The sequence below is a fragment of the Sceloporus undulatus genome, chromosome 7 (genome assembly GCF_019175285.1).
Source record: "Sceloporus undulatus isolate JIND9_A2432 ecotype Alabama chromosome 7, SceUnd_v1.1, whole genome shotgun sequence".
Taxonomy (NCBI): domain Eukaryota; kingdom Metazoa; phylum Chordata; class Lepidosauria; order Squamata; family Phrynosomatidae; genus Sceloporus; species Sceloporus undulatus.
This window is the reverse complement of record NC_056528.1, coordinates 5,621,493-5,637,163: the sequence shown is the minus strand read 5'-3', so window position 1 is coordinate 5,637,163 and position 15,671 is coordinate 5,621,493. Positions and strand designations below refer to the sequence as shown.

At 44.2% G+C, this 15,671-nt stretch overlaps 1 protein-coding gene across 2 annotated transcripts in view; it reads right to left on the bottom strand.

Annotated features, from left to right (window-relative positions):
- Positions 1-15,062, bottom strand: part of MIB2 (MIB E3 ubiquitin protein ligase 2) — a 60,963-nt gene extending 45,901 nt beyond the window's left edge. Inside the window, exons 1-4 of one of the 2 annotated variants that reach the window (XM_042479586.1) lie at positions 14,917-15,062; positions 11,845-11,994; positions 1,611-1,951; positions 446-617 (exon numbers count right to left, since the gene is read on the bottom strand). In XM_042479586.1, the coding sequence (XP_042335520.1) occupies positions 446-617; positions 1,611-1,857 (419 nt within the window). In that variant the 5' untranslated portion in view covers positions 1,858-1,951; positions 11,845-11,994; positions 14,917-15,062. The remainder of the gene's footprint in view (positions 1-445; positions 618-1,610; positions 1,952-11,844; positions 11,995-14,916) is intronic. The other variant, XM_042479584.1, reaches the window with a different exon arrangement.
- Positions 15,063-15,671: the final 609 nt, after the last annotated feature.

Genomic DNA, 15,671 nt, shown 5'->3' with positions numbered 1-15,671 from the left:
CAAAAATTATAACTTAACTTTTTCATATGATCAAATCAGTCCATCAGAAAAATAAAGCACAAATCAGTATATAGCAAGAATAGCAAATGTGTATAAATTTATAAATACACTAAACCGATTAAAAGATTTTATCAAAATAGCATTTACATCCATGTCAACCTGCAATCAAAAATCCAAATCATGTTTTTTCCTAAACACACACATTCACACACCTTAATTCCTTATATAAAGGAAGGGAAGGAGTGCAAGGAAATTTCCAGGTGCTTTAGGATACAACTCCCATCATCCATTCTTCACACAGCCAATGATAATGTCTTGTATAACATCTGAAAGGTCAAGGCCCTTGTTCTAAAATAAGAAAAACCGCAGATTCCACTGGCCTAGCTATCACTTGCCAAAGAAAAGATGTTTTGTTTGCAAATGGCAAACAAGTTAGGAGACTTACGGCTGTGAATGGGCAGTTTCATAGCGCTCAAAGGCATGGGACAGGTCATGCTTATTGTTCATGTAACACTGCATGCACAGGTCATAGTCAAAACAGATCTTGCACTTCCAGCGCATCCCACGGATCCCATGCTTTTTGCAACAGTCACAGATGATGTTGGGATGGCGGACACCTAAATGAGAGAGGGAAAACAGACTTATGTCAATGCCTTGAGCACAAGAGCCACCTAAACTATGTATGGTTATCAATTATTAATTTGTTTGGTTATTTCCTGCCTTTTCCCCAGTTTTGCCAATGTTACTCTAGTCACCTTCTCACTTCTTTCCTTGCCATCAGGGTTTGGCTCTACTCTGTGAGAAAGGATGCTCAGGAGCAATCTGACCCAGCATGTACTGGGTCATGGTGAGCAAACACTGATGATCTGATTCAATGGTCTCACTCAGTGTTAAACATTTTCCTGTGATGATGAAGCCCCAAAATTTCATAATCAAATTCTGACGCAGAACTCGACTTGAACTGCCATGTCTTAAGCATTCCCATAGCTACCCCATAAACTCCAGGAGACACTAAACCAAGCTCTGTAGCAACTGCAGACATTGGTTCTACAAGGAACCTGCCTCATTCACGGAGTATGAACAACCACCCACATCAGGAAGGCATCAGGACCAGTAGGAACATGTATATGTACTGACACAGCCTCTGTTCAGCAAAAAAAAAGAGCAAAGAAATGCAAGTGCCCTTAACTGTACTAAGAGAATCTGTTAAAAACATAGAAGTCCTTAAAAACAGGGGTATCCCTTCAAGAACTGGTTCGAAATGTTTGCAGCTGGTCTGAGGTTGGCCTCTGGAGATCAAACTAGTTAATTCTTCAATTCTGGACCTTCTGCTCCTGCAACAGCACAAGTCCTATCTCTGCAGAATCCAGCTACCTTGTTGACTTTGCTTGTTTCTGATTTCCACCTTCCACAGCCCTCATACACCTCCACTGTGTATGATCCTATCTTTACTCTAGAGCTCATGCTTACCATCATACTGCTTTTCGGCCTCAGACAGAATTTGAATTTACCTTCCCACCCATGGGAGCCTATAATCTGTAGACTGCAACAGGAGAGGTGGATGCTAATAGCTCGTGCCTGTACTAGAAAAAGCAACACACCAAACATACCTATTTGTGCGTTATCGTACAAAAGAAGATCATAAGCCCCTTGGAATCCAGTCCGATAATTTGTGCGGGTTCCATGATCCCACTGGACCACCACAGTCTTATCTGGTGTTGTCGGGCTGCCCTGCCGACCAATCTCCACCACTGTACCGACATTTCCTTCACCGTTGTCCTGGTTGCTCCACTTCCAATCCATACCACGGACCACCCGCATTCCAACCTGCATGCTTGCGTAGGGGTCCAAGTCCATAGCCCAGTAAAGGCAACCTCAGCTTGACCACTGGCTGGTAGGCTCACGACACAGAAGGCAAGGAGGCATTGATGAAACCTGTTTATCTATTTAACTAGGGGGGAAATCCAGAAAGAAGGAATTAAGAGATCTGAAAAGGCATTGCTTACATACTTGACAAGACACCATCATAACCATAAGGTCTAGAGACCTTTTGAAAAACATATGAAACCTTGCACAGAATGGTATATATAAAGCCATCAGTACTCAAACTTGAGGTTCAAATTTTAGACAGGCCATAGAATCTTATGTCCTCGAGAATATTTCTTGTTTGTCATGTCCCTTCAAGTCATTTCTGACTTATGGTAACCCTGATGTGAACCTATCAATGGGTTTTCTCTCCAAGATTTGTTAAGAGGAAGTTTGCCATGGCCTTCCTCTGAGGCTGAGAGAATGTGACTTGCTCAAGGTGGGAACACACACATCCTGGCCTCCTGAAGCCCTAGACCAACATTCAAACTACTACAACACACTGGCATCCTAAAGAATCTATTTTTATAAGTGTCTGCACTTCAGGCAAGACTGATAAAGAGAAAGAAAGGAAGAAAGATGAAGGAGGGTGGAGAAAGAAGGAGAGGAAAATGGAGTGGCATGGGACAGGTTAAAGAAGGGTAGCAGACAGAAAAGAGGCCAGAGAGAGAAGATGGGATGGCACAATGCAACTTTGCCTTTGCCTAGTGGTGCCATGTGGCCCTCAGAAGATTAACTTTGAAGTTCCATGCCCCTGGCATCAGGAATTTTGTACATAAACACGCCTCTGCTGCAACTTCAAACACTGGAGTTTATTCAGATGGTATATTTTATTTAAGACAAATAAAAGGTCTCCCACCTCTCACTTCTGATAAAGCTCAAAACCAGAATTAAAAATACACTGGAAACTCTTTGCTGTGTTTGCATTAAGAAAAAGGACACAAGAAGCCAGCTCAAAGACACCGTCTGCAGCATTTAATAATGTCAAGGTTGGGCTGTGATGAATGGAGAACAAAAAAAGGAGGCTTTTTAAAACACAAGCAGGAAAGTCATAAATTAAAAGCAGTAAGAAATGGTTGCCACAGAAATCCTTTGATTCAAGGCACCAGTCTTGATAAAAATAGAACTAGAAAGGTCAGGGTCTTTTTTTTAAAAATCAGAGTCACGATTGCATTTACGTTCAATGCCTGGTTACAGGACCAGTTTCACCATCCTAATTTTGAAATCTTGATTCAAATTTGCCTTTCGACCATAGCACTACAGTGGGCCCTCCACATTCCCTGGGCTGTGGAGTGTGACAAAGCGGCAAATAAAGAGTACTTTTTTAACCTGAGAGAATACCTTTCTAGGGCCTGTTACAGACTGCCAAAATAAAGCTGCTTCAGGTCTCTTTGGAGGTATGCTCTTTAAATGATGCATGGGTCCTAAAAGCCCGGAGGTCGCGCCAAAGCCACACTCCATTCCTAAGCACTTGAGTGCAGCTTTGGTGCAGCTTCCGGATTCTTCGGATGCATGCATCATTTAAACAACATACCTCCAAAGAGACCCAAAGCAGCTTTATTTTGGCAGTCTGGAACAGGCCAATCACATTTATATCGCTTATTGTTGAATCATATATTGTAATGTATTATATATGCACACATCTTCATTTATTACACAGAGAGAGAGACAGCCTGGTAGAATGGTTTGAGTGCTGGACTAAGACTCTGGAGACCAGGGTTGAATCCCAACTCAGCCTCTGACAAGTCACACTCTCACAGCTTCAGAAGAAGGTAAAGGCAAACCTGCTCTGACCAAATCTTGCCAAGGCACACAACAAGATGCACACACACACAGACGTACTGTACGTAATTACTTGCATGTACACACATACAAGAGAGGCAAAGAGGGGGGGAAATAAGCATACCAACTAAACAGCTGGTGATGGAAAGTTAATCTGCCCTCTCTCTTTCTTGGTTCACATGTCAGATGTTCCAGGAAAACAGATTATGCAATTGGGGGGGGTCCTTTCAATGGAGAGAACAATTAAAATCCCAGCCTTGAGGGGATTAAATCTGTCAGTCACAATTAAAGGGATCAGCAGACAAGTTATTTGGGGGAGTCAGGAGAGGACAGACAAGCTGGACATAGTTAGGAAAAGCAAGGCCAGAGGGGCTATGCTATTTTCCCAATGCCTGAAAGAATCAGAGAACATAAAGAAAATGAAATGTACAGTTTGTAGTTTAAAATAGCACAAGAGCAGTGTGTTGCTTTCTAAAAGTTCCCACATATTCTGGTCCCTGACGTCGCGGGGCGGTCAGTTGTGTCTGGGATGGGGCTGGGAGGAACGATCGGCTATTGTATTGTGCTCAGGGGCAGTTGGCATTTGGGCGTCAGCCGAGAAATCCCCTGTTCTTTTCCCGTTACATCACAGAACATGCCCTTTCTTATTTGTGAAAAGCTTAGGGGTGGACACTCTCATTTTATGCCAAATATTTAACAGAGACAAAATCAAGGAGACTCGTTCTGACAGTATCTAAATCTAGAGAAGCTCCTAGTGCAAAGGTATACCATATATACTCAACTATATGTTGACCTCTGGTACAAGTTGAGGACAGGTGGTAAAATGATGGATTTTGATATGACCTGTGGATAGGCCGAGGGTAAAACATAGGGCCATATAACAAAGGATCTAAAGGATGAAGCAAAGGAAAACAGTGCTAAAGCGGCTGCAAAATTCCAGCAGGAATAACTGTTTTTGCTCACTCTAAAGGCTGATGCTTCTAGGACAAATTATGTCTTCTGTCTCTTCTGTCTCTTGCCTTTCCCCAGGGAATGGTTCCTTTTTTTATATGTGAGTTATAGCTGTCATTTTGGAAGACCATGGACCAGATAGATAGACTTAATCGAAGAAGATGCTGCCTCTTTGAGCAGAGCAACTAAGGACAGGGTGTCCTGGAGATGCCTCATTCATAGAGATACTGGAGGTCAAAGTCGACTTGAGGGCAGTTGACCACAAAAACTATTAAGACCCTTATGTCCTCTTCACATGTCCTGTTTTCAAGCCAGGTGCCAACCATCCAATATTTGTGCATTTCACTTTTCTTGCCTAGATATATAGTGCCTTATCTCTATTGAAATTCATTTTGTTAGTTTTGGCCCAGCTGTCAAATTTATCAAAGCTATTTCGAATACGGATTCTGCCCTCTGGGGCATTAGCTAGTCCTCCTAATTTGGTGTCATCTGCAAATTTGAAACACATGTCTTTTTCCATGCCATTAACACAGCCATTTACAAAGAATCATGTGCTCCCTACAGAATAAAGCAAGCTGCCTTATATTGAATCAAACTACAAGTCCAGCTCATTATTGACTGGCAGTAGCTCTCCAAGATTTGAAGTAGGATTCTTTTGTACCTAGAAGTCCTGATATTCTCTTCTTGTCTCCCTTTCGTGTACCTTAGGCCCCACAATTTCTGTTAAAGATGTAATATCCAGGAACTGGCACACCATAATGCAAAAAAAGTAAAGCTGTTCTGGGTCTGTTAATGGCCTGTTACAGACTGCCAAAATAAAGCTGCTTTGGGTCTCTTTGGAGGTATGCTGTTTAAATGATGCATGCGTCCTAAGAATCCGGAAGCTGCACCAAAGCTGCACTCCAGTGCTTAGGAATGGAGTGTGGCTTTGGCGCGACCTCCAGACTCTTAGGACCCATGCATAATTTAAATAGCATACCTCCAAAGAGACCCGAAGCAGTTTTATTTTGGCAGTCTGTAACAGGCCCTTATTAGGTTTTTCACCATCCTTTTTGAACCACTGTATTCATGAATTGGATTCTCAGCCTTCCTCTCTGTTTCAAAAATCCTACTCTGACCCCAAAAGAAAGGAATGCGTCCAATAAAACTTGCATGCATTTTAAGCAGGTTTGTGTAAAACTGAATGAAGTTGGATAATTCAGCGTTTGACTGCAGTTGTGGAGCCTTTGAGAGGTGGAAGAAGGTTGGCAAAGGGACTCTAAATTCTCTGCTGATCTTTTAATTCTACCCAAGCTAATCCCAGAATCCTCTTGGGCAGCTGACATCTTGCTTAGGCACATTTGTAAAACGGACGATGTCTCCTTTTGCATTGCTGGTAATGTCTCCTGAATGCCAAAGGAACCTTTATGTAACTGAGCTGGAGGCACAGACATGGGAACTGCCCCAGCTTTTCCTCTTATTGAATGGTTTCAGAAGCACATTTTGAACAACCTGGTTGTTACTGCTTAAATAAATGGTGCTTATTCACACTTGGGAAAAGTGTACCACACACACACAGCTACAACAAAACCCACAACACAGCAATGCTTCTGGGTCAACAAAAAAGCACAAAGTACACCATGCAAGCTTTCAAAGCTCCGCTGGCTTCTTTGTCAGCCCCTTTATTATGTAGAGAACATTGAATTTCTCAAGAAATCTAAATCTGGGAAAAACTTTTAGGTTTTGTATAGGTAAAACTTGCCAATAATAGTCCAAAGGAAGAAGTTTTACCTTTGCTGGAGGTAGAAACCTCAAAGAGTTAAGTCCCAGTCCCTTAGTCCCTTGTTTAGGATTCCCATGTTGTAGTGAAATTGTGTTGCGGCTAACACAAGACTGCTGTGGATGGCAATGGGAAACACATTGTACTTAGCAGGCAAGCTGAGCAGTTGGATGGCAATTGTTTCATACTAGCCAAACAAAGCTGTCAAACGTGGGCCTGCTGGGAGTTTTGTTTCTCCCTTTATAAAGCCACCTGTTTGGTTTCTGTTTTCATGTTCCCCATTTCTTCTCTTTTGTCACATTCAGGAACCTATGGCAAAAGGCTGGGGAGGGAAAATTTCTTCCACTTTGTATATTTGCATGTATGCCTAGGATAACACAGGGGATGTGTTCCTGGGCATTATTTTTTTACCAGAAAATTTAGTATCAGAGGCAGAAATAACATGGAAAAAATAAGTCCTACACCACAAAAAAGAAGAGCAGTTCTACATATTTCAGGCCCTATACAGACAGGCCAAAATAAAGCTGCTTCAGGTCACTTTGGAGCTATGGTGTTTCAATGATGCATGTGTCCTAAGAGTCTGGAAGCTGCACCAAGGTTGCACTGCAGTCCTTAGGACTGGAGTGTGGCTTTGGTGCGGCTTCTGGACTCTTAAGACACATGTATCATTGAAACACCATACCTCCAAAGTGACTCGAAGCAGCTTTTTTTGGCCTGTCTGTATCAGGCCTCAGTAAACTCCCCCCCCAAAAAAAAACTAACATTATGGTCAATGGAGTAGTCTGACCCAAGAAGGTGAGGCCTGCCTTCTGCTTACAGGTGACCATGGGTCTTTATGCTGATTTGTCATCCTACTAGGGGATTCCCAGGGGTCTGCCCCTAAGGCCTGTTCATAGAATAAGGCCTTGGGATGAAAACCCCAAACACATCTCTCCTCCTCCACCTGCACACTAGTGCAAAAGAATGAGATCCCCCACCAAAAGCTGTAGGTAGCATGCCCCTGCTGCTTCCTTAGCCCTGGGACACTGACAAAGAAAGATAGTCTGACCGCATGCAGAGTGCCTTGGCCATTGAATCCTGTACCACTGTGAGAATATAAGGCAGGCTTTAAGCTTCCAATTGTAACATTTAAAAATAAAACAAAACAAAACATGTTGCCGCCAGCTGACACTTGTCTGGACAGTATTAAATCTGCAAGCAGCATGAGGCAGCCCGACAGAAGATGTTCCAGCAAAGCGTCTGTGTCTCCCATGGCACTGTCAGATCAAGGACACAGAGAAAGTGGAGCAACCCAGCAGTTGAGAGGCCAAACCTAGTTTGCACTAACTCACTACCAAAGCAGGCCTGGACATCAGAAGAAAACCCCATTGAACTTAATAGGGCTTCTTGTAGCTGTTTACTGTCAAGATTACTTCGACTTCTGATGGCCCTATGAATAATAGATTGAAAGTATAATAGAATCATACTGTTGGAAGAGTCCAACCCTGAGCTGCCATGTAAGAATACATAGGATCCTAGAGTGGGACAAGACCCCAAGGCCATCCAATCCAATCCCATTCTGCCTTGCAGGAGTTGTTGGGTGCCTTCAAGTTGTCTCAGATATATGGCGCCCGGAAGGTGAACCTATCTTGGGGCTTTCTTGGCAATAGTGTAGAGGGATTTGCACCTTCGCCTTCCTCTAAGTCTGAGAGAGGTTGACTTGCAGGATCCATGGTGGAATGGGGATTTGAACCCTGGTTTCTAAAGTCATAGTCCAATGCTCAAACCATTCATGGCCTGGACACAGTGGGCCTTAATCTCAAGTAAATGAGTCTGGGATTTGGCCCTCAGTAACCTTATACAAGGCAGTGTACCCTTAGCACCCCCAATATCATTATGGAGATCATAACAACCTACTCTACAATGCCACTGTCGGGTTTTCTAAGACAGAGAAATGGCACTTAAGGAGGGAAGGTCAGAAAGTAACCATAAGGCCTACATGGGGTTGACAAAAAGTTTGCAGAAAATGTAAGTTTTTAATGATTTCAAGTTAAGCATGTATAAAACCCTGGGCTGCTATATGGGTCTTTTCACCCATTATTCACAGGCTGCTCAAAGATTCTGTGCTGTTGTTGTATAAATGAACATTTCTTAAAACTAAAACTGGAAAACCAAAACCAAAACTGAAGGTTAACATTTAACCAGTCCATGCAATCAAATAATTAAAAACAAGGGAAGTAACCTTAAACAGCTGGCAACTATACACACTTTAAAGGATTCTTACAGAATCCTAGAGTTGGAAGAGACCCCAAAAAGGGTCATCCAGTCCAACCCCTTTATTCTGCCATGCAGGAACTCTCAATCGAAGCATCCCCATTGACAGATGGCCATCCAACCTCTGTTTAAAGACCTCCAAAGAAGGAGACTAGACTATCCTCCATTGAGGAAGTGTGTCCCACTGTCAAACAGCCCTTACAGTCAAGAAGTTCCTCCTAATGGCCTGTTACAGACAGCCAAAATAAAGCTGCTTCGAGTCACAGTGGAGGTATGGTGTTTCAATGATGCATGCGTCCTAAGAGTCCAGAAGCCACACCAAAGCCACGCTCCAGTCCTTAGGGCTGAAGCGTGGCTTTGGTGCGACTTCTGGACTCTTAGGACGCATGCATCATTGAAACACCATACCTCCACTGTGACTCGAAGCAGCTTTATTTTGGCTGTCTGTAACAGGCCAATGTTAAGGTGGAATCTCTTTTCCTGTAGCTTGCATTTATTCTCTGGAGCAGCAGAAAACAAGCTTGCTCCATCCCCAATTGTTTTATTTTTTAAAGGTGGTTTTTGCTGGGTTACCACCACATTTCCATTCGTTTCAGCAATAATCTCCACATTTTGTTCCCTTAATCCTGCCCTGTGTAGAAGAAAGCGCCCCTCTGGGCAGCTCTGAGTTCACCTTTCACTGCCAATAAGCAATCCCCTCGAAATACAAGAGAGAAAGTGACAGAGTTCTGACTCACAATGCCAACCCCTGAGCTTGCAATTTTAGCCTTTCACGGCTGACAAGGACACCAGCACTTGCAGAATGAACAGAATGCTGAAGTTACCTGAAGCAAAGGTTTTGCACCTCTCCTTTTTAAAGGGGAGAGAGAATACCAATGTCCCCAAGCTCCTTCCCATGTGTTTGTCTGGAACCATTTACCTGTCTAGCACCCTCTCTTTTCTGTCTATGTCCTTTCCACCTTGTTACAGCTGCCTTTTCTTGTCTGCTGTCTAGCTCAGTAGTTCTCAGACTTTTTACTCTTATGACCCCCTTTATATCTGCATGTTCCCCATCCTGTTTGGTGTGGTATATAGAATCACAGAGTTGGAAGAGACCACAAGGGCCATCCAATCCAACCTCATTCTGCCATGCAGGAAATCTAAATGAAAGCATCCCCATTGACAGATGGCCATCCAGCCTCTGTTTAAAGACCTCCAAAGAAGGAGACTCCACTACACTCGGAAGGGAGTCTCTTCTACTGTTGAACAGCCCTTACTTTCAGGACGTTCTTCCTAACATTGAATTGGAATCTCTTTCCCTGTAGCTTACATCCATTGCTCTGGGTCCTAGCCTGTGGAGCAGCAGAAAACAAGCTTGCTCCCACCTCAAAGATCTTTGTTTAGTGTGCATATTTTCATTCACACAATGGACATACATACACTTCTCCCTAGGATCCACTCCACCAAATAGCATTTATTTTTTTAACTCAGCCTGTCTTACATTATTCCTGGAGGATTTCCTACCCCAAAAACAATGCAGGAAGGCAAAGCAAAGTCTGTCATCTGAATGTACAGTACTTTGTCCCATGGATTAACATTATACCGTATCAGCCCTGGTTGATTTGTTTGTGTTACAAAGCTTTCTCAAGGGGCCAGATCCCAAGGGAAGCAGTAACTCAGAAAAGCAATCCTTCCCAGATCCAGGAGGGTGGGGACAGGAATAAGCCAGCAAAGGAACATCGACCTGTTACAGACGGCCAAAATAAAGCTGCTTTGGGTCTCTTTGGAGGTATGCTGTTTAAATGATGCATGCGCTCTTGTAACTAAGGCATGCCCTTGATCAAATAAAATAAAAATGTGAAGCCATCAATTATTTTGGCCTCAATTGAATTCCGCGTCCGTCAGATTGCCAACAAATTCCTCATGCTTCAGCATAATCGACAAGGGGCATGGGGAAATGACCAATGTTACCTGCACCAAAATTGGTTTGGAGTAGTTACAAAGGCAGTAAACTGATAAACTGAAGTTGCAAACAGATGTCTGGCATTAAGACAAGGTAGTGAGGATGGTGGGAGAAGGGCAAGGAACAGAGCTCCGTAAAGCGTTCAGATAATAAATCATGACATAAAGAGGCCAGGGGATGGTCTGGTATAGTTCTTGAGACTGTGCGTTGCACTCTTCATGGAACAGGTGTCCAGTTACAGCTGTTTTCTAAAAGGTTTTATCATCTTCTTGTAGATAATTATAATAATCAGAGTTCAGAAAAAACTCTTTTGGACTCCAACTCCCAGAATCTCCAGCCAGCATGCCAACACATACCTGCATAAAACAACTGCAAAAAATGTCACATTTGTTGACATGATCTTGCAGATCTCTAGATCCTTAGATAGAATCATAGGCCTGTTACAGACTGCCAAAATAAAGCTGCTTCGGGTCTCTTTGGAGGTAGGCTATTTAAATGATGCATGGGTCCTAAGAATCCGGAGGTTGCGCCAAAGCCACACTCCATTCCTAAGCACTGGGGCGCAGCTTTTGGTGCAGCTTCCGGATTCTTAGGATGCATGCGTCATTTAAACAGCATACCTCCAAAGAGACCCGAAGCAGCTTTATTTTGGCAGTCTGTAACAGGCCTTAATCATTTTGTTGTGTTGTTATGTCCCTTGACTTATGGCAACCCTTTCATATGGTTTTCTTGGCAAGACATACACAGCAGAAGTATGGCACCGTCTTCCTCTGACATGCAGGAATACCCAGTCACAGCACCTAAGCCTTTCCTCATAGGGCATGGTTTCCAGACCTGTCACTATTTTGGTTGCCCTCGTCTGGAGGTGCTCCAGATTCTCAACATATCCCACATTCCTCCTGGCAGAATTAGATTACCATACCCCACAACTGTCCTGATGTGGCAGGATAATCCCAGTTAATCTTCTCCACCCATTTTTTCTGCTGCTTCTAAAATGTCCCACTGTCTCCCTCCTCCTACTACTTTCCCCTTTTGTCTTCATCTTACTTCAACTGCCGCAAACCAAGTTCTAAGTATAATGGTAGCTTGCACTCAATTCATTCAGAACTTGCATATCGTGTTCTCAGTACAATGGTAGCTTGCACTACCAGGAGGTTCAAGTAAAGGCTAACAGATGCAATCTCTCTTTGCTTTTACATTCTTCCTAAGTAAGGTGCCATCTTGACCACACGTGTCTTGGTTTTCATCTGTGATATTTTGAAGGGTATTAATTACAATGGTGCAGAATTACCATATTCCTTCTCTCTGTCTTGCATGCGGGTTCACTGATATGACAAAGGAGTTGGAAACACCCATCAACACGTCCAAATTCTCTCCTTCAAGCTATGAGAACAGATCTGCATTCACTCCCTGGGTTCCCTGTCTGGCTCACATCTCTATCCTGGGGAGAGAGCAGATCAGAGGATGTTAAGCCTAAGCCATCCTGATGCGCCTGAGGCCCAGAGCATGGCAGCTGCTCAGAAGCAGAACAAATTGGATAGTGAGCCATCGCTTCCCCCCCACTTTCTAACATTCACATCCTCTTCATTAAAATGGGGAAAGAAAGCAAAAAGATTCAGTTTCAGTGACACCAAGCAGCAAGTAACTGGCAACGCTACAGAAAGTGTACATGATAAAGGTTTGTCAACTGAAGCATGCAAAGAGGGCAAAGAGCCTGTTCTTTTGAAGCAATTGATCCAGCTTTTGCCATGATGTTCATTAGAAAAACGCGGGGAGGGTGCTGATCTCTGGAAGTAATGTGGACAAAATGCAGTATGTTGTTGCTGCTTTTGTGAACCCTAACTTATGGCGATTATCGTGAAACCCCCCTTAGATTTGTAGGCTTGTATAGGTGAAATGTGTACATACAAGTGCCTTCGATGAGTTCAATGCCACTTACTCTTCAGTAAGTGTGTCAAGGATAGATTGCAGGCAGCCTTTATGAATCCTAGGAGGGCTCAATGACTATCACTGTCTTAAAGGTTCTTAGGGCTTCATCATTTATATAGAACATTTTTAATCTCTGCCTAGGAAGTATATATATTTCTCAGCACAGCTGTTTCAACATTGTAAAAGGAGTCATAAATGCTAACAGTTTCAATACCTTTTCCCCCCTTCCAGATGTGTTGGACCGCCAACCCCACCATCATGAAGGGCCCAAATCCAAAACTATCATAAGGGTGGTGGGGGGGGGGCTTGTTCAGTTTATATCAAAGAAAAAAACATTCAACCCTTAAATATGGGGCATCTCTTATAATAAGGGACCCCTGCCAGCCCTATATTGAACAAGATTCCTGGCACTGAAATAAGGGGCATCCCTTATAACTGGACACTTGTTAGAAGAAACCTCCTGGGACAGATCCTAATAGAGATCACAGCACATCGCTATCTGAAAGAAAACACGAGCGACGTGTCATTTGAACAGTGAAACTCTATGCCAGAACACACTAAATCCCAGCTCAGATCTCGCCGCTTGTGCAAACACTTTGCTTTCTCACACCATGAAAGTTGCATCCGGTGGAAACTTAGCCTCAAACACATATGAAACAGTGCAATAAATGAGAGTGTCCATATTAAATATGAGCCGTATCTGCACTGAGTAACCAGACAACAATATAGCTAGACCTGCATTTGGACAATAAAATAGCTCTTTTCTTATCTTAACACAGTTGTTTATCAAATGCACAGTTCCCTCCTTCTGTAAAGAGAAGAGTTTTATTTACTTCATTACACTCGTCCCTCCAAATTTATGGCTCTGACTTTTGCGGATTTGATTATTTGTGGATCTGGTGAATATGCTCTTCTAGGAATCTCTCAATCCTCCAGAGAAATCCTGCGAGACGTTGGCCATAGAGTTGCACTGGAGGCTCTAAAGATTCCCAGAGAAAAGACTCCTCTAGGCATCTCTAGTTCTTGCAACACAATTCTATGGTTCAAAGCCTGGCAGATGTTGACCACAGAGTTGCACTGGAGGACCTAGAAATCCCTAGAGAGGTATTCTCTCGGGTTTAAAAAAACGGCACTCATCCTTCCACATTTGTAGCTTTGACTTTTGCTGATTTCATTATTCATGGATTGTATGAATATGTCCAATACGAAGATCTACTAGGTCCTTCAGAGCAATTCTATGTTCAACTTTAACCAAAAGTCATAGAATCAGTCAAAGGCCATCCAGTCCAACCCCCTTCTGCCATGCAGGAACTCTCAGTCAAAGCATCCCTACTGACAGATGGCCATCCAGCTTCTGCTTAAAGAACTCCAAAGAAGGAGACTCCACTACACTCCGAGGAAGGAGTGTGTTCCACTGTTGAACAGCCCTTACTCTCAGGAAGGTCCTCCTAATGTAAAGGTGGAATCTCTTTTCCTGGCGCTTGCATCCATTGCGGTGTTTCCTATTCACTGGAGCAGCAGAAAAAAGCTTGCTCCTTCCTCAATATGACATCCCTTCAAATATTTAATCAGGGCTGTCATATCACCCCTTAACCTTCTCTTCCCCAGCTAAGCATCCCCAGCACCTACGTCATTCCTCATAGGGCTTCATGGTTTCCAGACCCTTCACCATTTTAGTCGCCCTCCTTTGGACGCATGGCTCCAGTTTCTCCACATCCTTCTTAAATTGTGGGGCCCAGAACTGGACACAGTGTTATTCCAGGTGGGGCCTGACCAGAGCAGAATAGAGTGGCACTATACCTTCCCTTGATTCAGACACTATACTTCTATTAATACAGCCCAGAATCGCATTGGCCTTGTTAGCTGCCGCATCACACTGTTGACTCACGTTCAACTTGTGGTCCACTTGGACTCCCAGATCCCTTTCACAGTCTCCTTAATCCAAGTGTCCCTGCCCTAAATGCGGTGCCTTACATTTCCCCTGTTGAATTTCATTCTGTTTGCTTAGTTTAGGGATTTAGTGGAACTGGAGGACCTAGAGATTCCTAGAGAAAAGGCTTTGCTAGGCATTTGTCATTCCTCCAGCGCAACTCTATGGTCAATGTTGGCAAAGGTCGACCATAGAGTTGCGCTGGAGGTCCTAGAGATTCCTAGAGAGGACACTCCCTAGGCATCTGTAGCTCCTCCGGGGCAACTCTATGATCAATGCCGGCCAATGCTGACCATAGAGTTGCCCTGGAGGACCTAGAGATTCCTAGAGAGGCGTTCCCACAGGTAAAAAGAACGGTGTTGTTATTTCCCACATCCGCGGGGCTCCTGTGCCCTTAAGCCGAGCGAAGGTGGAGGCAAGGCAGGGCCACGGAGCCCACCTTCGACCCCGCTCCCCTCAAAAGCCCCTCAGGCCCTGGCCTTCTGGAGGCAACGCGCCACTTACTGCAAAGTTTCTCGCCTGCACTGCCTTCCCTCCGCCGCTCCTTCTCCTCAGAGCCGGCGCCCTCTCCGCGGCGGCTCCCTTCAGCTCCCAAGGCCAGCCCGCGGGGCGCAGGGGCCTCTGGGACTCGTAGTGCTTTTGGCGCCCCTCGCCGGGCGAGCCTCCAGAGCAAAGACTCCCTTTCCCAGAATGCACCGCGCCGGGCCCAGCGCAAGCCACGCCCCTCGACCGTCCCCCGGGGCTCTTTGGCTCCCAGCGCTCCTCCTTCCCTCCTGCGCCACCGCCTGGAGGCAGCGTGAATTGCAGGGAGGGAAGTGCTTGGGGCTTCTTTGAGCAGAGAGGTCTAAGGTCCACATACTGTATATACCTCCATATCTAGAGAAGGTTCTCTCTCTAATCATTTGCACTTATATTGCTTCTGTTGTGTTAAAACTAAGTTCTTTGACTGTAATAAAGGCTTTATGTGGGGTGGGAAGATCTCTTGTAGCGCCTTTGAGGCTCACTGAAAGAAAGAAGTTGGCAGCAGCTTTTGTAGGCTTTGGGCTACTTCCTCAGATGCATTTGGTTACTATTGTTACTATTATTGAAAGACATAGCCATGTTAGTCTAGAATCAGCATGCGAAGGGGTCTTGTAGCGCCTTTGAGGCTCACTGAAAGAAACAAGTTGGCAGCCGGAGCTTTCGTTGCCACTGGTTTACATTGGCGTCATTCCTTCCTAAAGGGGTCAACCAAGAAACTGGTGCTGCTGGGGGACTCT